Raw genomic sequence first — 18,869 nt, 5'->3', positions numbered from 1 at the left:
TTCAGCATATGAGACCAGTACACAGGTATAACAAATTACCTGTAAAGGATAGCTTTCTTTATATAAATAAGTTTAGGTTTATTATCTTCTGGACACTTCCTGCTTCTTATCTAACTAGACAGGAAAGACCAAGCCCAGTGCTGGGTCTGTCTGTGGTTAGTCTAGAATTTTCCTACCCTGATACTGACAGCAGTAGTAAAGAAACAATTCTATCTGTGGTGCAGAAAAAAAGGTATCCATGGTGCTTTAGCACAGTAATTCTAGTTGGACAGTTACAGGAGTACATAATTACAAGATATTTTTTTAAAAATTATTTTAATCAATACTTACAACATTTGCTTTTTTATCAGCATTTGTCTGCTTGATCCAACGAAGCTGTGTAATAGGTAATACAGTTGAAATAGCATTTGAAAGTGACAGCTTGTTGTTGCTGCATGTAGCTCCTTGAAGCTTCAGGCCTGTAAATTGAGATGCACTTTAGAGTTCTAAGAGCTTTCTTACATCTAAGGAAAGAAAGTCTCCCACTGTACTGTTTAAGGGCTGTGATGTTACTTCATCAAGGTCTGCAAGAATGTGTTTTAAACTAGGGCCGTGCTGGTTCTCTGCTTTGTCCATTAGGAGAGCAGAAAGTATTTCATGCCCCAAACAGAGAAGTCATGACAGATACTCTATGTAATATTGCTTAAACATAAACTGACCTGAGTTTTGATGTTTATTACCATGATAAAATATATTATCAATAGGAAAGTATTTAACAACTTCAGAAAGCGTCCTTTAATTCTTGTAGTGATATGACTTTCTCATGGGACGCCCATTTAAAACCAGCACTTTCTGGAAGTATTGTAGAACAGAGACCCCTCTTTCTAGAGTGAGTTTTACCTGTGACTCCAAAACTGCACGCATCCAGCACAGCATTCTGTGTGGTTGTAACATTGACCTCAAGGCAGAGCTCCTCAAGGGACCAGCTGTTTGCCTGCGCAACATACTGCCGTGTAGCAGTAATGTATGCCTCTGGTACAAACAGGCCACCGAGGCACACGTGGATGTTCTAATGGAGAAGGGAAGAGGAAAAAGAATAGCAATTATTATAGCTATTACTTCATCAATCTAAATCAATGACAAAATCTTCCTGCTGCTGGAACACCGTGTAACTGCATTTTTTTCCTTTAAGTCTATGTTGTCTGTCACTGTAAAAATTCTATTTTTCCCTCTGATCTACGTGTTAGCCTGCTGACTTCAATATTTTGGTATCAGCAGATACTTAACAGCATTTACAAGCACAATTAGGAAAAACTGATTGAAGCTATTTTTCCTGAGGAACTTCTAAGGAGTCTTGATAGGAAGACTCCATAAAGTAGTTATGCACCTAAATCCAGATATGATCTCTAGCTGATACAAGCATGAAGTACCTTTAGTTCTTTTGCTCCGCCAGAGGCAGCTGCCTGGGAAATATTCTGCAGCTGTTTGATGCGTTCACTGAAGTCAGACACCCACTGAATCACAGTCATTCCAGCTGGCACTGTGTAATGAGACCAGCTGCGAGGCAAGATACCTATGGAAAATGTGATTAAAATTAAGATTTGTACACTATTTTCCCACTATCATTTTTTCTTCCTCTTCCAATAACCATTTAAGGCTTGGATCAGGACACAAATGTCTATTACAATGCTTCTTAAGAAGTAAAAGCATTTATTTAAGAGAGCCTCTAGGTCTAGTACTTAAAATGCCGTCCAGTTACAAAAATCATTCAAAAGGAACTTCAGTTACACACATCTATATACTCTAATAACTGATCTGTATGTTTTCTTGAAGATTTGAGTTCCATAAAAAGAATTGGTCAAGTTACTGTGCTTTACCTAATGTTTTTGTTCAAAACAGATATTGGAGTGGTACTTCAACAACAGATCTTCAGTTATTATTAGAAATGCAAGTTTACCTACAGGCTTGAAAAGAGAAGCTTAGAAAAATCAAGAAATTGCTAGAAGATGTGATTAACAGTGATGTTACTCACTTTGTGCTATAAAACTTTGTTCCATCGCCGTTTAGAGACTGAAACAATCTAGTAGCATTAGAAATTAAGCTGCTAATATAAACTATCTGAAAAAGTCTAAAGTTACTGACCCCAACTTGAAATCTCAAATTAAACTGATTGCACTTCTATGCTTGACTCAGAAGGGATTGCCTGTCCCAAAGGGTAATAAAGCCAATCCTGATTTTCCTGCAGTTTCTTTTTTAAGCTGCTGAGTTTAACAGCCTCTAACTTACAGAGTGCAAGAGGCAAACAGAGCCCAGAGAGATACCAGTTTTAATTACCATACCTTTCACCAGTTCATTTATGAGTGTACGCAGGTAGTTGGTTTGTTTCTTTTTCCCTTCACACACTTGAACCACATCTGCAAGGTCCTGACGCACATCCTGAAGCAGCTTAGCTCCCATTTTCACCTCTCTCTCAAAGAACCGGAACAAAGGATCCTGATCAGCAGAACATTTGAAGAAAATTGTAGATCAACGTTTGATGTCCTTGCTTGAAAACTGCTAGTAAAAGACTTCTTGTTGAGCAACAAATGCAGACTGTGTGCTGCACTCCTTCAAATCATTTCAGGATTGCTTTTGATTAGCAACAAAAGGTTCTCACCTGCTGTCCCACAGTTAAGCCTTCTGAAGCAATTAGGCAGTCATGGACATCTTAAACTGAGGAGCTTATTCCAGAGTTAAAGCTTAGGTTAACTACTGTCCAGACCCCAAGAGTTTCCCTCTGAAATGTGTGCTATCGCTCAGCAGAAGCTGCTGCCTTATATTCCTTTACTATCACTGAACTTCAATGTTAATTTGCGTGCACTAGCTGTAAAGGCAGTATGATAAGTAGCAGCCAGGGTGCTACTTTATCACAAAGAAGCTTCAGAAGCAGTTCCTGTGATTTAAAGAATTCCCTAAAAACACGGAGCCAACTTCCAAGAGCATTTCAAGAAACTCAGTGGGTCATGATATAGCTGAGGCAGTTGGAATCAGCACCAACACAAATTCTGCTGTCCCACAGAACAGCTTAATTGGTGGTGCTTGAAATCACAATGCACTTTCTCCAATACATCAGAACTTGTGCAGCTCCTCTGTTCACATTAAACAAAACTTAATTCTTACCTTAATGTTTTCCACGGTTCGCTTCAGATGATTTAGAGTTTGTGGGATAAGGTGAAGCCAGTTAGAAGCTGTGGTATGCAGTGTCCTCATCCAGGCTGGGCGACCATCTGATGTAGAATCAGTTCTTGTCTTCTTCTCAGTTTCTGCATAAGCCAGATCATCTTCATCCTCCAGCATCTGCATTTTCAGCATTTTACTGATCATATCTATGCCTAAAACACAGAAAAGGTATGCTGTTAGTCAGAAAAGAATCAGCATTGAGACAAAAACATCCTACTACATGCAAGAACCACGGCTTATCTCTCCTCCAGCTCAAGACCTAAGATTCAGAACTGTCTAGCTGCATGGGGTTCTGGGGCTGAGAATAAAGCTTTCTAGAACTATGGGAACTTGACATCTGGAAGGTTGCATGTAACCAGCTTCTGAATTCACACAAGCCTCTTGGCAGTGTCTAGAATGCTGAAGCTCTTACCTTGCACAAGTTAAACCAACTGTGTTGAGAAAGGGGGGAAAGCTAACGTTTTGTTCTTCATCAGGACTTCGGTTTCCCATCTGCTTTTCAGTTAAACTGTTGGCCTTCTAATCTACATAAGTCATTGCTAAAGTTCTGTTTTTACCTTGTGTGGTGAGAAGAACTTTTTCTGCATTATTTGGCAGGCCTAGCCATGATGGTGTTTGAGTATCTGGCAGCATCTCAACCCACTGGACAAATTCTTCACGTCTGCAAGTAAGAATTTTGGTTAGAAGGCCTTCTCTTATTAGAATAGCAAGGTAATTATTTGTCCAAGACAAATGTTTACACAGCTGAACACCAGCACAGAGATACAGATGAGAGTTAAGTTTTAGTTTAAGAAATGCACGCAGAAATCTGGATAGGGAAAATGATACCTGATCCCATCTGGCATCTGAATATCTTTGTGTCCATCAACTTTGCAAGCCAGTTTGAATTCACTGTCAAAACTCAGAGTGGTAAACAGACGTTCCAAGAAAGTGTTTAACAAACGCTGATCAAATTCATTATCGATGCGGCCTCCATAGATAGATTGTGCCATCAGGGTCTTTAAGGCGGACCAGGGGATTTTATCAGGTGAAATGTTCTGGCGGCCCTGTAAGAAAAACACACTGCAATTAGCAGGAAACCATCCTCCTCACCTCTCCTCTGATAGAGGAATCATACTCAGCAACTAAGTTAAATTGCCAGCAGATTATTTAAACCTACTCGTCTAAGTAGCTGAAGGTTTCTAGAAGAGACTACATGACTGAAGAAGTTAAGTGATCTAAATAATACCTATGCCTAGGGTGTAAGACTACTTGCCTTTGCTGTGTCATCCAGCCAAGTATCTACTGTGTCACAGGCAGATCTCAGATCAGATTCTCCAAATTCATACTTCTTGGACCAACCCAGTGGAGCATAGCGCAAACGCTCTTGGATAATGGCATGGAACCAGGCAAGCAGGAAATATAAACGAGCACGTTCATTTGGAGACTAGGATGTAGAAGGGGAAAAAACAGACAGCTTTATTACCCAAGTGAACTGATAAAGAAAAAGCCTGCTAAAAGGCTAGAAAATTGAACATTTAGTACTAGATTGCTACCAAAACTGAGTATGTTCTGTCAACAGATGGAGCAACTACTTTACTTCTGAATAAACGACATTCTACATACATCTTAGAAGCTGAGGTTTTGCCAGTTTTCTAAAGTACAATTCTAATAAGTGCATTCTGGCATTTCCCTTTCACCCACAGAAGGCACAGCCTTACCTTGCACATTCTAGATACTGGAATGCTGCTGAAAGTCCTCAGCATGTTTGCCTTTACGCCAGGAGGAGGTTCAAACACAAAGATTCGGCCAGCACGTAACAAATTCACTGGCACCTAGAAGAGAAAAGATCAACAAGCTCAAATCCAACTCCTTCAGCCTTCATTACATTACATCCCTCTAATAGCATAAGTGTTAGATTCAAAACCTCGTTCTGAGCACACTCAGTGAGTCCTGCCTTTCTTTGGGAAGGTGGAGTCATCAGTAGAAGGAATTATATGAAATTTTCAGGTAGAATTAAATTACTGAAACCAAATCCTGCCAGCATGTATTTTCCTTTTGATAAGGGAGAGAGGCAATCATGAGAAATCCTTCCTTGGGTAGCATTCTTGGTTCTTCAAGCCAGTTACAGAATCACAGAATCACAGAATTGTAGGGGTTGGAAGGGACCTCTAGAGATCATCGAGACCAACCCCCCTGCCAAAGCAGGTTCCCTACACCAGGTCGCACAGGTAGGCATCCAGGTGAGACTTGAATATCTCCAGAGGAGACTCCATAACCTCCCTGGGCAGCCTGTTCCAGTGCTCTGTCACCCTCACCGTAAAGAAATTCTTACGCACATTCATGCGAAATTTCCTATGCTGCAGCTTATGTCTGTTTCCCCTCGTCCTGTCTCCACGTACCACTGAAAAGAGACTGGCCTCACCACTCTGCCCTCCACACCTCAGATATTTATAAACCTGGATCAGATCCCCTCTCAGTTGTCTTTTCTCAAGGCTAAACAGACCCAGTTCACTTAGCCTTTCTTCACAGGGGAGATGCTCCAGGCCCTTCGCCATCTTTGTGGCCCTCCGCTGGACTCTTTCCAAGAGATCCCTGTCTTTTTTGTACTGGGGAGCCCAGAACTGGACACAGTACTCCAGATGAGGCCTTACCAGGGCAGAGTAGAGGGGGAGGATCACCTCCCTCGACCTGCTGGACACGCTCTTCTTAATGCACCCCAGAATGCCATTGGCCTTCTTGGCCACGAGGGCACACTGCTGGCTCATGGCCAACCTGTCGTCCACCGGGACGCCCAGGTCCCTCTCTGCAGAGCTCCTCTCCAGCAGCTCATCCCCCAGCCTGTATTGGTGCATGCAATTATTCCTCCCTAGGTGTAAGACCCTACACTTGCTTTTGTTGAACCTCATCCGGTTTCTTACTGCCCAGCTCTCCAGCCTGTCCAGGTCTCGCTGAATGGCAGCACAGCCTTCAGGCGTGTCAGCCAATCCTCCCAACTTCGTATCATCAGCAAACTTGCTGAGGGTGGCCACTATCCCCTCATCAAGGTCATTGATGAAGATGTTGAACAAGACCGGACCCAGCACAGACCCCTGGGGGACACCACTGGTTACAGGTCTCCACCAACACTCTACCAAAGCATCAAATTTCAGATTGGCATTACCTTTGGATTGATCTCCATGGTAAGGAAGAGTCTGAAGCAAGCATGGGGTTGCAGGGAGTGCAACTTCTTTTCCAGCTGCATGAGCCAGCCAGGAGCCAAGTGAACATTCTTCAACATTACCCACCTGTGAAGTTTTGAAACAGAAGGAGTGTTTTTTAGTGTACAGCTCAAGGATCCTGGTTACTATCACATGAGCAATAGAATCTGGTATCAATGCTACAGGTTTTCCTCCATTATTTAAACCCTTCTATTATATAGAATCAGTTACTACTGTAAATGGGCTATCTATCCAGTTCTGCAGCTACAACCTACCTCTTCTCCTGAAAATACTTAAGTTGAACAGCTGTGCATAAATTATAATAAATTTCAGCTCAGAAGATCCAATCTTTTATTCACAGTTTTATCTATTCAAGCAATAGATGATTTCTCTCCTACTCCAACCTCCCTGTCAGGTGGCATTCTAGCTGAAAAACAGATAGAACGTACCTTCCAGATTTCACTGCTGTGTTTATTGCTTTATCTGCTTGGTTGAATCCTTCAGCAGAACCTGGAAGACAGAAAGTTGCTAAAGCTCTTACTGCTAACGATTTTATTTATGCTTAGATAATGAAAAATGTTAAGTTCTTACCAATAGCAATAGAAGTAATCTGTGTATTCTGCTCAGCTGCGAGGTCTTCAACGTGACCACTGGCATCATAACCAGGCACTGAACACATCAGCACAGGAGTATTAGGTTTCACCTGTTGTACAATAATTTGAAGTAAGATGAAGCAGTCACTGCGTGAACACAAATGCATGAAGCTCAGTCTTTCCTCCCTCTGGCCAGCTAAAGTCATTACGTTATCCTCATTTTCCTTCCAACAAATAGGCAAACAATCCATTCTTCAGACCACAGGCAGAAGGGTACGAGAAGAAACATTCTGTGAACAACTTTACTTGCTATGGAACTCACATGAAGCGACAGAGAGCATTACCTCAGGATGTTATCCTTTCACAAGCAGGAAACTTACCTCTGTATCTACAATGTGTGTCAGATCTAAAGGCTGCTCCATAATAGACATGAAAGACTCTCCAAGATTTGTTGAAACAAATGTATGTGCCATTGCCAATAAGCGATCTGGACGGAAGGCCTGGATCAGAAGCAAGCGATGAATGGCCTGTCCAATAGGAGCTGGAGAGGGGAAACAGAATTAGAGGGACAGTAAGAAATTCAACCCTCAGCACCTTCTTTTCAGTCTTCCATTCTCTTTTTCCTATCTCACTCCAAACACTAAATATTTACAGACATCTCTGTAAGATCTACTGCAACATATGAATGGAGTGCTTATACTCAGTGTTCACCTTAATGGTAAGGAGAAATGTACCAGCTTCAGCTGATTTGTCTTTTGTGACATTTTAACTACTTCCTCAATTTCTCATGCTTCAAGCCTTTTAAAAGCCTACTTGATAAAATCCTTCTACAGAACCACTACCTGTTCACAAAAGCTATGCTTCAGAATTGCCATGATGCGATTTTAATCCTTCAGGGACAACAGATCTCTTCCCATTATCTCCCTCATTCAATAATCTGCTGCTCCGCAGGACTTCCAAGTATTTATTATATACTTGTCCAGCATGGATAGGATAAGTAATGTAAAGTTGCTTCAGTTAATGGTGAAGCAGCCTTACAGTATCTAGTAAGCTTAGAAACCTTAGCATACAACATTGCTTAAAGATATGAGTCTTGCATAACCACAGATGGCAAGCACTTCCTAGCACTACCTTTTAGGTAGGGGAGTAACTGAGGGGCACTGGTTACTTCCAGAGATGCAAACAACACTGAATAAATTAGCTCTCACATCTACTGTAGCAAGAATTCAGACTTTATGCTTAGCTGCAACTGCAGGAGAAAACATTTGAGTAGAGCAGACCTATCCTCAGAAAATACCTCAAACTTGGAGCTTTTTAGACTACTGTGCTTCCTAGAAGTCAAAGCGTAGATCACAGAACAGGGAGCAGGAACAAAGTATAGTAACAACTGCCTACAACCGCTGCCAACAAAAGTGGTGTTTTTTGTCTTTATTAAGAACAGACCAAGTTTCTTCCGCAGTCTTAAGTTTGTGATTTTCCCATTCCAGCTGTATTTTAGGATTATTTTAAAATTTCTTCAGTTCTACTTACACTGAAGTCAGTACAGCAGGATTGGTGTGGGCAATAGTGCAACTTGACTTACTTGCAGGTTTTTCCTCAGTCCAAAGGTATGGTACAGTCTGCTCTGGAGAACTGCTATCCAGCCAGATACAGAATTGCTGTATTGAAAGAAAAGGCAAAGTATTTACAGAAATGGCAAAGAAACGGAGTTTCACAGCACTAAAAGTGTGCTGCATGGTCTAGGTCCTCTTCATGATGTAAGAGAACTCCAATTTCAGCCTTTAAATATAGAATTTAATGTACTGCAGTATTCAGCTGCTTATAGACTTAGGATAAGAAACAAAAGACAGTTATGGTAAAGTTAAACTTGACAGAGGTCAAGCTCTACTAGCCCTTCATTTGAAAAATCCCCTGTAGATTTTTTTGAAATTTTATTAAGTAGTTAAGTGTTTGATTAACATAATGTACAACTTGAAAGATTTCTCCTATTTAACGCTCCTGTCCTATTACTGATCTTTAGAATAAAAACCTCATGTACTAAAACAAAAAATCCACATCTAAAACTCACATTATGCTCTATGTGTTACACTGTCTTAGGTGTGTTCGATTATTTCACTGATATCTCCTAATATCTGACTGCGTTCAGCATACCTAATTCTGCAGCTCTGTATCAAACCCTAGCCCAAAGCACACAGTATTTTACCCTTCTAAATCTCAGTGATGAACAATGCTGGTATTTACAAATCAAATGTCATAGCTTGAATACAAATGAACTAAATCCATTAATTTACACAAAGACCACAGTACACTAGGAGAACTTACTTGTAGCATGAAGCTCTTATAAATCAGAAAGCTAAAAAGCTTAGCCAAGTAGTTGGGTGCAGGAAAACAACCCAGCCAACACTTACCTCATCAGCTTGAACTTTGGAAACAAGTTCCTTGAAGGCAGGAAGGCAGCTCAGCCTCATCATTGCTTCTGTCTGCTCTACAGTCAAACCATTGATTTTGGGGAGAGATGCAGTGTTCAGTACAATCTCCTTTCCTCTCAAGAAATGCTGGAATTCTGCATCATATGTAGGCTCCCTAATGTTAAGGGAAAGAAAACTTTAGCTCAATGCTGTTTTCAAAACATCCCTCCCTTTTTCAACTGAAGTGAGGTAAGAAAACATTTACCCAATAGTGCCTTTCAGTTTAATCCGGGCCAACAACATAGCAAATGTTATATGATCCTGATGCAGCATCCCACGTGCTACTCTATTGAAAGCCACCTATTCAGAAAAGAGTGAAGTTAGTGGCATCAGGAGCCCTGAACTCCGACCTTCCAAAAATTATTAGTGTATCTACTCAGTAAAATACTGAACCTGGAAGAGATCCTTTGTGATAACTGAGAGACGATGAGTATGGTCTGTGATTCCCTTCAGATTTGGGTTCTCATACAAGACATTGTGATAGATGTCCAAGAAGAACTGGAGAGAGTACTGGTACAGGAAATGTATCTGAAACACAAAGAGTTTGGTTTTCTCTCTAGAATCCTGCTGGTTTTGTCAGTCAATGGCTTATGCCTACAAAACTGTAACACTGCAGCTGAGCAGAACCAAATTAGCTTTGAATGGTAATTAGATGAGGTTTCTGCTAGGAAGAGCTCATCCTACCTGCTTCAGTGACTCCATAGTAAAGTAGATACTGCTGCACGCTGTAGAAAGGGGTAAATACTGCTGCGAAACAGTCTCCACTTCCTGCATGACTATATCAGTCTCCTCTACTTTTCTAGTAACCTCTGCTGCTTCCTTCTTCAGGTTCTCAAGAGTAGTAATGATGGTGTCATCATCCAGGATACGTCCCTTCACTTCATTAAGAGCCTGTAGTAGGGATTTTTCTAACTGACGCAAGCGCAGCTGAAATTCACCTTAATTAGAAGAAAAATTAGGTTACACACTGCATAGGTGTGGCAGTTTTTAAGGATTAAATTTTGCCACTGGCCATACAAAAAAAGCAAGGCCATCAACTATAAAAGTATTTCATTGTGTATGTCTACAGCTTAACTTAAACCACTGTATTCTTTGAGAACAAGAGGAAGTTACTCTAATTTTGGTAACCATACCCTGAAGCTTGAGGAGGTCTGAGCGTTTTTCATCAACGTCTGGTCTTTCAGCTTTCAGGACTTCATTCAGGCACTGGCTCTGTAAGCTGCTGCGAGTTACTGTAAAGTTCACAAATGTAACACGAGAGCAGAGGTCTGGTGGGAATTCAACCTATCACAGAAAACATGAAAAACTTTCTCAGCTCACTGATGCATCATTTATACCAACAGGAGAGCTCTGAGTTTTGCTTACTGTTGGATCTCTGGTGGAGAGGAAGATAACAAAGGACGGTGACAAATCAATATCTTGGTCTCCCAAAGTAATCAGAACTCTGCCTCCAGTTCTTCGGACTTCACGATTCAGAACAGGATTCAGAACTGGATCATAGCTCTCCACATCCTAAAAGCAGAGATGCATTACACAAACTGTTACTTACACATATCCCTAGCTAAACTCCTGATCCAACTAAGGCTAATGCTCTGGTAGCATTCAATTTACAGCTAGTTTGGAACAGACATCACATTCAGGTTTCCATTTGTAGCTGAGCTACACAAGCTCAGAGTTTTTGCTACTACTCTACAAGGCCTCAAATAGATGAGTATTGTTAAATGGTCTAGCTGCATCAGTTTAAACGCATAACAGGTCCTATTCTAAGCACACAAGTAATAGCTGCTGATCTCATCTCTGAGCTAACATGTTTTCCCAGTTCTATGCTAGGAAACAAAATCTCAGAAGTGAAAGCCAATCACTACTGGCATTTCTTCCGCCATTCAGAACAGATTAATTCTGCATAGCCAGGCATATTAACCATTAATAACTATGACTAGAGACAGCATATGGGATGAAGGAAATAGGCTGCAAGTCTAGAGAGTACAAAAAGATCATGTGAAAATAAAAGCATCTGACCTTAAAAAGGTAGAAAAAGGAAATGGCTTCTCGTGACTGCTTATCTCACTTTTCTCACCACTAATACTTCACATACTGCTCTACTGATTAAATAATACCTTGAAAATTAGATTACTTGCATCTTACTAAAAGAAAGACTGCAAACTCTTCTAGTAAACAGGGAAGAATTCAAGAATTGTAAGCCGTTTCTATAAGATCACGGTACTAACCTGAACCAGGAGCGGGTTACCAAATCTCAAGGCACTTTCCAAGTTCTTCCTGAAAGCATCATCCAAGAAACTAGTTCGAGTTATCTTACGGTCTTTGTATTCATTCATGATAAACTCTGTAGCTTGCCCAGAGGGATCAATGATCAGTGGATACCTAAGTTAACAAGAAAACACTTTCATTATTTGAGTTCTGATCCAGACAACCTCCAAGCAGATTTTATGAATTCAGATGCTTTGAAAGAGTTACTGTGAATTCTCTGATGGGTACAAAAGCCTGCCTCCTGTGAGAACACTTCTAGAATTCTGAATATAGGAGTTAAATACCTATTAAAACGCTTGAGCATGATGGCATTCTCAGTGCACAGGTCATCTGCAGGTAGAGAACTTGCTTGCCAGCGAAGTCGCTCATCTGCATTGGAAAGGTACTCTGTCCTTGCAATGTCTGTACGGAACTGCAAGAAGCACAGACCGTTAGTACTTGACTAGAGACAGTGAAGACATTTTGAGTAAATGCAGCTCTGCAAATTATACTTCTCCAGTAGTCCCATTTTTTACTTAGAAATCTTAAAAACTTTTCGAACTGTTACAGAAAACAGACTTAAGATTGTCATGATGTTGTCTTTACCTGGATGTTTGCTTGCTGCAAATGGTGAGACCACGTAGTGAACAAATTCTGACGCATCTGCTGATCAAAGTAACCAGCATAAGCAATAAAAGCTCCTGAAAGTAAGCAGTCTCCTGCAATAGTGGACATCTGGTTCTTGAAGGTTTCACTTGTCTTCTCCCATCTTTCACGTTCAGCAGAAAGACTCTTCAGAAGAGCTGTACTACGGTTCACCTTGGAGTAAGCGAAGTAGTCTCATTAAATGATGTGTAATTACAGTATTACAAGTTTTAAGGAACACTACTTACACTGATTTAAGCTCCAATTTAAATGCAGAAGCTCAGAATGAAATTAAATTTGTGTGTATGCACTCCAGTGTTAATTCATTAGGTTGGTATTCATCTTGAAAAGTTTAGAAGGTTAAGTACTGGCAGAGTAGTGATGTGCTAGTGATTAGACCAAATTGACTGAGGAACTCTTGCAAAAACATGAAGTCCTGTTAAAATATTATGCTACATCCATGGCTGCTTTCCAAAGGTTTCAGTTTATTTTAAGCCTGATGTAAACTTTCTTGTTATCTAACTGGCAACAGGAGCTGGATATTTCTAACTCTAGCCAGGTTTCAGTAGCTTAAGAAGCTTCGTGAGACCCAACGACTAAACAGATAACTCAGATGCACAGTGAAGAGGAAGCAGCTCAGTTTACTCAGCATAATTTTGAAGAATGGTTCAATTTCTGACTACCAAAGGTGAAAGAATGGAAAACTAAAATACGTGAAGTCTTACTTTTGCTTCCACAGCAGCCAAGTCTGCCTTAATAGCTTGAGCTTCTGAAATCAGTACAGCATATTCTTCTTTGTAACGAGCAATGCTGGCCTCAAGATCACGGATCATCTGCTCCACTTCATTTGCTTTCTGTTGGTTATCTTTGGCATCATCCTCCAGTTTCTGCAGTTCATTGCGAAGAGGCTCCACTCTTTTCAACATATCTGCATAGTTGAGCTGTTAACAATAAATAGGCCTTTTGTACTTTCCATGTTAAAATGAGTCACCAAAAACCCCAGCATTCAGGTACACACTATCAGTTTCAACTTTTCAAGCTGAAGTACTTGCAGTACTTGGAGAGGAACTAATAGCTACTTAACAGAAACTTAAAAACTGCCTCATAAATCTTAAGACTTCAGTTTAATTCAAGTCCCAGCACAAAAAAGGCTGCTTTTTGCAATATACCTGCTCTGTCAGGTGTACTGCTCTGTAGACTCACAAGAAGTCGTCCAAAAAGGTCGAGACCACATTGGTTAGTATGCAACACTGTTTTACAGAAATATTTAATTATTCATTCATACTGAGCTCATCTATCTTTCCTAGTAAAGAATTCAGTACAGCCAAGCCACAAAACAGTTAAGATGGGACCTACTGGATAGCCTGAAACTAAACTGAATCTGTACACATCAGTACCATCTGCAGCAAGCACTATTTTATCAAGTCAACAGGTGAGTAAAACTACCTTAGGTATCTCAGTATGAGTGGGCTTTCCCAGAAGCCTACTTATTTAGGATTCTAGTATTTAAAAGTTTTTCTAAAAGACTTCAACAGAGTTGCTTGTGAACATGCCCCACTGTGAAACAAGACAGAGACAGCAGAAATTTCAGTAAGAGGATTGCAGTGCATTTTCCAGCACGTCTTATTGAAAGCTCAAAAATTTATCTTGTACCGTAAAACAACAGAGAAAGGAGCATCTATTATTCACTGTAAATGTGAAGTTTCTTAGTGCAAAAAGTCTATCTCTTGCACAGTACCGCAGAACCCATACGGATATTCTACCAATGCCTTTAAAGCAAAGTAGCTTCCTTAGCTGAAAATAGGCAAATTCAGAGCCTTCAGACCCTGCCATACACCTTCATGCACACTCTTCACCTTGTATTCTTCCCCGCAGTACTAACTTTACCTGTGCAATTGCCCATTTCACCATTGGCCCACAGGCCAGTGATGCTCTGTTTACAATTTCATAGTTGTAACTTGGATTTGACAGGTAGTTTTTCTTCATTTTCTCCCGGATGGCATCACTGCAAGAGAAAAGTTATTAAAGACAGCATGAGTTCGCTGAAAGTCAGCACACTGGTTCAGAATGTGGTCTGCCTTTCATGATTGACAAGAACAGTTCCTAGCAGTTTTGGTGACTGGCAGCTGACACATTTTCATTAGTTTAAGACATTGTATCAGAAATTATAGCTTATGAGTCATAAAAGGGTATTTAATGAATTCTTCTAACTGTTTTATCACAAACTGCTTAACTCTGCTCACAGGATCACAGAATAATTTGGGGCTGCAAGGGAATTCAGGAGGTCTCATCTGACCACCTGCTCAGACTCAGGGGCAGCTACAGTCAGCCTGAGCATTGCTGGTGGATTAGTTTAGAACAGTAACAGACTGTGGACACCAATACAATGATTTGAAATTACGCCCTGAAATACAGGAACTGTTTTGACCCAGTTTATACAGTCCATCTTTGCTGCAGAAATCTGTTCCCTGCAGCAAGTACAGGAGTAAAGCAGTCTCAAAAGAAGTACAACAAAAGCAATTACAAAGAGAGAAAGTCCAATGAAGACTTCCCATGTCTTTGTGAATAGTTTTTTCACATAAGACTCTCTTGCACTTTACCTGATTTCCTCAGCAGAAAAGTTAACAATAGTTGGAATGAAGTTCTCTCTCATGATGATGGAACGTATTTGTTTCCAGTCAGTTGTGCTTTCACCCAGCAGTAAGCAGATGGACTCCAGTGCTAGCTTCACTGCTGCAGGTGGATTAGCCATAGAACGGACCTCTACCAGGTGCTGTTTCTTTATGGACTTCACAGCTAACCAGTGTCAGAAAGACGACGAATGTTGATTGAAAGAAGAAAAATAATTGTTAGCAGAGTCTGCTAAAGGATCTTGGATATGTAAAAATGCTTCAAACTTTTCAAAGGAAGCTGAGGTAGCAGATAAACACTCAAAACTACCATATCACAGGACAAACTTTTGTAAAAGTTAACTGGACAACAGCCCACAGACAACTTACTCTTGTCTCAAAATGACTTATTTGAAGCTTTGTTATAAGGAATGTTTCTTCTACCCAGTTTTATGAAAATACAATTCATTTGTATACTGTCTATGCCATTAAAAGGCATCAGCAACCTTTCTGATTATGAGCTTTCTTTACAAATATACAGACTGAATAACTAAACTGATGGCCAGAAATTAAGTCACAAGCCACAGTGAGTACCAAATATCAGATCAGTACTACGAACAACATAGAATCAGAGCTAAAATAGTAGGAATTTCTTCAGCACTGTTGAGCTCCACAAATACCCATATCTTCATTAGACAGGACCAACTCAGACCACACTGAAGCATATTACCACAGATTTCATTTTCAGATCCAATCTCATAGCGTGATTCCTTCACGTGCTGACATACCATTCTGTGCTTCAATGACAGCAGGCTCCACTTTGTCAAGGTCTTCCTTCACGCTCATTTGCTTGTCTGCAATGACCTCCTGCTGTTTGTGCAGCTGTTCCTGAATCTCCTGGCTCATGACCTAGGTGGAAGTTTCACAGACAAAACTCTGCGTTTTAGAAACGGAACTTCCTCAAGTACTTACTCTACAGGCTCTTGTTATAACCAAGAATATTTATGAGAGATGTAACAAAGATTTTTACCTTTTTCTTCTCAGCCTCTTGCTGATCTTTAACCATCTTTTTCAACTTGTCATTGGCTGCTGCATTCTTCACTTCCAGTTCCTGACTCTTTATTCTTAGATCACGCCGCAACTCTTCCACCTGAGTTAGATTGTCAGATGGGAGAATTCAGACTAAGCACAGAGATTCATTTAATCACCCCAACCTTTACAAGGAGCGAAGTTTTAAAGATACATACCTGATCAACTGTTTCCTTGATTTTTCTAAGGCCGACATTCAAATGCATTTGCTGCTCTTCTAATTCACTTCGTTTCTCATTGAACAAGTTAGCATAATGGTTGATGAAATCCAGATAGTGGCGTGGTGTGATTGCCATGGTCCTGCCTCCTCGTTTTGCCAAACGAGCATTAGCCTTTAGGAAAGAAAGAACTGTTGATCATTCATTGGTTTTAAACCTATTCAAAAGCTAAATACCATACACTAGGCATACTAGGAAAATGGTGTGTGATTCTGAGACCTGGAGAACAGGACAAATTAAGCAATATAGTAAAACATACCTGATGAAGAGTCTGATGAACAAACACACAACTATTAACAATAGCTTCCCTATGCGACGGTGGTTGTGGCAGCTTATCATACACAACTGGCATGTAATCAGGCACAATATAATTTGGTTTCTCAAGATCCATTTTGCTTGTGAACTCTTTGCCAACTTGGTACAGCGCCTCAGTTGACCAATCTCCAAACCAGTTCAAAACGCATCTGAAACACAAAGCATCTGTGAAGGATTCCCAAAAATACTGTTTTCATAGTATTGAAAACGTACATTTGAATATACAGCAATTACCTGTTGAAGAGGGCAGGAGAGGTAGCTGCCCTGTCCTTCAGGCCCTCAGAAGATGGATTCATAGTGAACACAACGTGGAGATTACGAATAACTTGGCTGGTGAACCATTTGTAGAGTTCTTCATGTGAATCTAACATTAAACCTTCCTTCTGTGCTCCTTCTTTACACTGAGTCATGAGGGTGGCGTATTCATCTCCTTCAAACAGACCGGGAACCTAATTCAAAAGATAATTTTGTAGTAGATTATAGTGGTAAAAGGGTGCTTAACATGATTACATCAAATATCCTTACCTCTCCATTGGCTAGGAGAGTGTTCATCCTCTCCAGGAATCCAGAATCCAATACATTTGACTCATCCATTATGAAAGCTATTTTTTCATTTTTACAGCCAGAACGTCTCAAAACTGTCCTAAGGTCTTCATCAAAATCTTCACCTGTGTATTTTCTGTGAACCTGGAAAGATTTAACATTTGTTATTAACATAAATTTCCTTTTAATAGAATCTTTTGTAGAGATATTTATGAAGTACGCTTCAATTGACTGTTTTTGTCACGTGAAACTAGCATGCCAACCTTAATTTGATAGACGCTCAAACCGTTCATCCAGGCAACAAATCTTGAGAGTGTTGTTTTTCCTGCTCCACTGACTCCAATAAGCAACAAGTGACCCTGCGGCTGACGGAAGATTCTGAAAAAAAAACCATAGCAGGTTCGGTCAAGTGTTACCAAGTTAATAAAGCTTTTTTCTTCAGTATCTAAACTTCACGTTAGCACCAAAACCAAAGACACATATCTCTACCTAGAATCCTGCTATCCAGGGGCCAAAAGACCATTTATGGAGAAGAATGAGACCAAGCTCCTTTCTCAGCCTGTATACAGGCTGCTCTGCATTGGAAAAAGTCTCTTAATACGACATACGCAAACAGCAACTGAAGTTTCAACTTACCGGTCAATTCTTAGTACATGATCCAAGACCTCATTAAACAGAACAAGTGGTACATCAAGTTCTTCTTCATAAAAGACTTTAAGCCTAGCTTTCACATAGTCTCTTAATTCTTCTTGATCCACTGGAATATAATCCTAGAAGAATCAGTCAATAGAGTAGGGAATTTATGAGATGGAAGTTATTTTGTTCAGGGATCAATTTTGTACTAGATGAAAGCAGAATTATTAAATATCTGATAGAGCAACCCCCTAATAGAAGCCTAAGAATGCTGTATTCATTTAAGAAACACAAGGGCATGTTTACAGCTTCAAGTCCCACTATAGTGGTATGCAGTTTAAACATTTTATCTACTGGACCTATTATAAGCTTAGCTTGAGCTGTCAGTCACCAAAGAGACTTGGAAGTAGCATGACAGACTTGATCTCCCTCACTCCCCATTCACACAGCCTTTCTTAAGCATTTGCTATTCGTCACAGAAAAGGGTAGCAGATTAGAATGACTCATGACTTGATGCAGCAGTATTTCCACAGACTGCCCAGCAGTATCTATCCATTCAGACTGAGAAACAGTCCACCATAAAATTTACAATGTTGGGAGATTCCATAAGCAGCAGCTGCCAGTAACTTTCTTTAAGTTTTATCCTATTCTAGAGAAACATCATTTAAAACTGCTTTTATGTACTGTGGTATATCTTCCCACAGTAAGGATAGTTCCCTGGAATAACAACTATTAACTCTGTGGTCACTTACTTAGATAATCATAGCAAGAACTTCTCAGAAATCAGCTTAATCAAATGAAAAATACAAATTATCATGTTAATATAGGCAAAAGAGCTGCATAAGTTAACTGCTCCCGCACTATTCTGTTACTACTTATTACCTTTGACAGCCAGTTGCTGTATAAGATAGGTCTGCTCATAGCTTTTTCTTTGTCAATGTTGGGGAAGTGCTTCAGAGCAACCATATCAATGTTCTCATCAGTCCAACGTCTCTCTTCATCTTCTACAAGTCTGGAAAAAGAAAAAAATACCACGGCTACAATCCTCTGTAGTGGAAGGTTATAGTCACCTCACGTGGCAGTACTACCAACAAAGTGCTTCTGCACTGCTGTTACTATTCACAAGAGTTAA

At 40.2% G+C, this 18,869-nt stretch overlaps 1 protein-coding gene across 1 annotated transcript in view; it reads right to left on the bottom strand.

The window, feature by feature from the left end:
- The window catches only part of DYNC1H1 (dynein cytoplasmic 1 heavy chain 1), a 43,905-nt gene that overhangs the window by 479 nt on the left and 24,557 nt on the right, over nucleotides 1-18,869 (bottom strand). The window contains exons 43-77 of the mRNA XM_085225645.1: nucleotides 18,620-18,749; nucleotides 17,741-17,874; nucleotides 17,368-17,482; nucleotides 17,087-17,248; nucleotides 16,796-17,010; nucleotides 16,506-16,710; nucleotides 16,187-16,360; nucleotides 15,970-16,089; nucleotides 15,728-15,848; nucleotides 14,931-15,126; nucleotides 14,218-14,335; nucleotides 13,056-13,271; nucleotides 12,292-12,504; nucleotides 11,991-12,118; nucleotides 11,667-11,820; nucleotides 10,804-10,950; nucleotides 10,572-10,722; nucleotides 10,123-10,376; nucleotides 9,832-9,966; nucleotides 9,644-9,738; nucleotides 9,379-9,553; nucleotides 8,553-8,628; nucleotides 7,351-7,511; nucleotides 6,969-7,080; nucleotides 6,827-6,887; nucleotides 6,341-6,464; nucleotides 4,899-5,012; nucleotides 4,454-4,624; nucleotides 4,027-4,244; nucleotides 3,756-3,859; nucleotides 3,139-3,350; nucleotides 2,319-2,472; nucleotides 1,410-1,552; nucleotides 880-1,048; nucleotides 331-458 (exon numbers count right to left, since the gene is read on the bottom strand). Of these exons, the coding sequence (XP_085081771.1) occupies nucleotides 331-458; nucleotides 880-1,048; nucleotides 1,410-1,552; nucleotides 2,319-2,472; nucleotides 3,139-3,350; nucleotides 3,756-3,859; nucleotides 4,027-4,244; nucleotides 4,454-4,624; nucleotides 4,899-5,012; nucleotides 6,341-6,464; nucleotides 6,827-6,887; nucleotides 6,969-7,080; nucleotides 7,351-7,511; nucleotides 8,553-8,628; nucleotides 9,379-9,553; nucleotides 9,644-9,738; nucleotides 9,832-9,966; nucleotides 10,123-10,376; nucleotides 10,572-10,722; nucleotides 10,804-10,950; nucleotides 11,667-11,820; nucleotides 11,991-12,118; nucleotides 12,292-12,504; nucleotides 13,056-13,271; nucleotides 14,218-14,335; nucleotides 14,931-15,126; nucleotides 15,728-15,848; nucleotides 15,970-16,089; nucleotides 16,187-16,360; nucleotides 16,506-16,710; nucleotides 16,796-17,010; nucleotides 17,087-17,248; nucleotides 17,368-17,482; nucleotides 17,741-17,874; nucleotides 18,620-18,749 (5,305 nt within the window). The remainder of the gene's footprint in view (nucleotides 1-330; nucleotides 459-879; nucleotides 1,049-1,409; nucleotides 1,553-2,318; nucleotides 2,473-3,138; nucleotides 3,351-3,755; nucleotides 3,860-4,026; nucleotides 4,245-4,453; nucleotides 4,625-4,898; nucleotides 5,013-6,340; nucleotides 6,465-6,826; nucleotides 6,888-6,968; nucleotides 7,081-7,350; nucleotides 7,512-8,552; nucleotides 8,629-9,378; nucleotides 9,554-9,643; nucleotides 9,739-9,831; nucleotides 9,967-10,122; nucleotides 10,377-10,571; nucleotides 10,723-10,803; nucleotides 10,951-11,666; nucleotides 11,821-11,990; nucleotides 12,119-12,291; nucleotides 12,505-13,055; nucleotides 13,272-14,217; nucleotides 14,336-14,930; nucleotides 15,127-15,727; nucleotides 15,849-15,969; nucleotides 16,090-16,186; nucleotides 16,361-16,505; nucleotides 16,711-16,795; nucleotides 17,011-17,086; nucleotides 17,249-17,367; nucleotides 17,483-17,740; nucleotides 17,875-18,619; nucleotides 18,750-18,869) is intronic.

Source organism: Meleagris gallopavo, chromosome 5 (genome assembly GCF_905368555.1).
Source record: "Meleagris gallopavo chromosome 5, MGAL_WU_HG_1.1, whole genome shotgun sequence".
Taxonomy (NCBI): Eukaryota; Metazoa; Chordata; class Aves; order Galliformes; family Phasianidae; genus Meleagris; species Meleagris gallopavo.
This window is presented reverse-complemented; position numbering and strand designations above follow the sequence as displayed.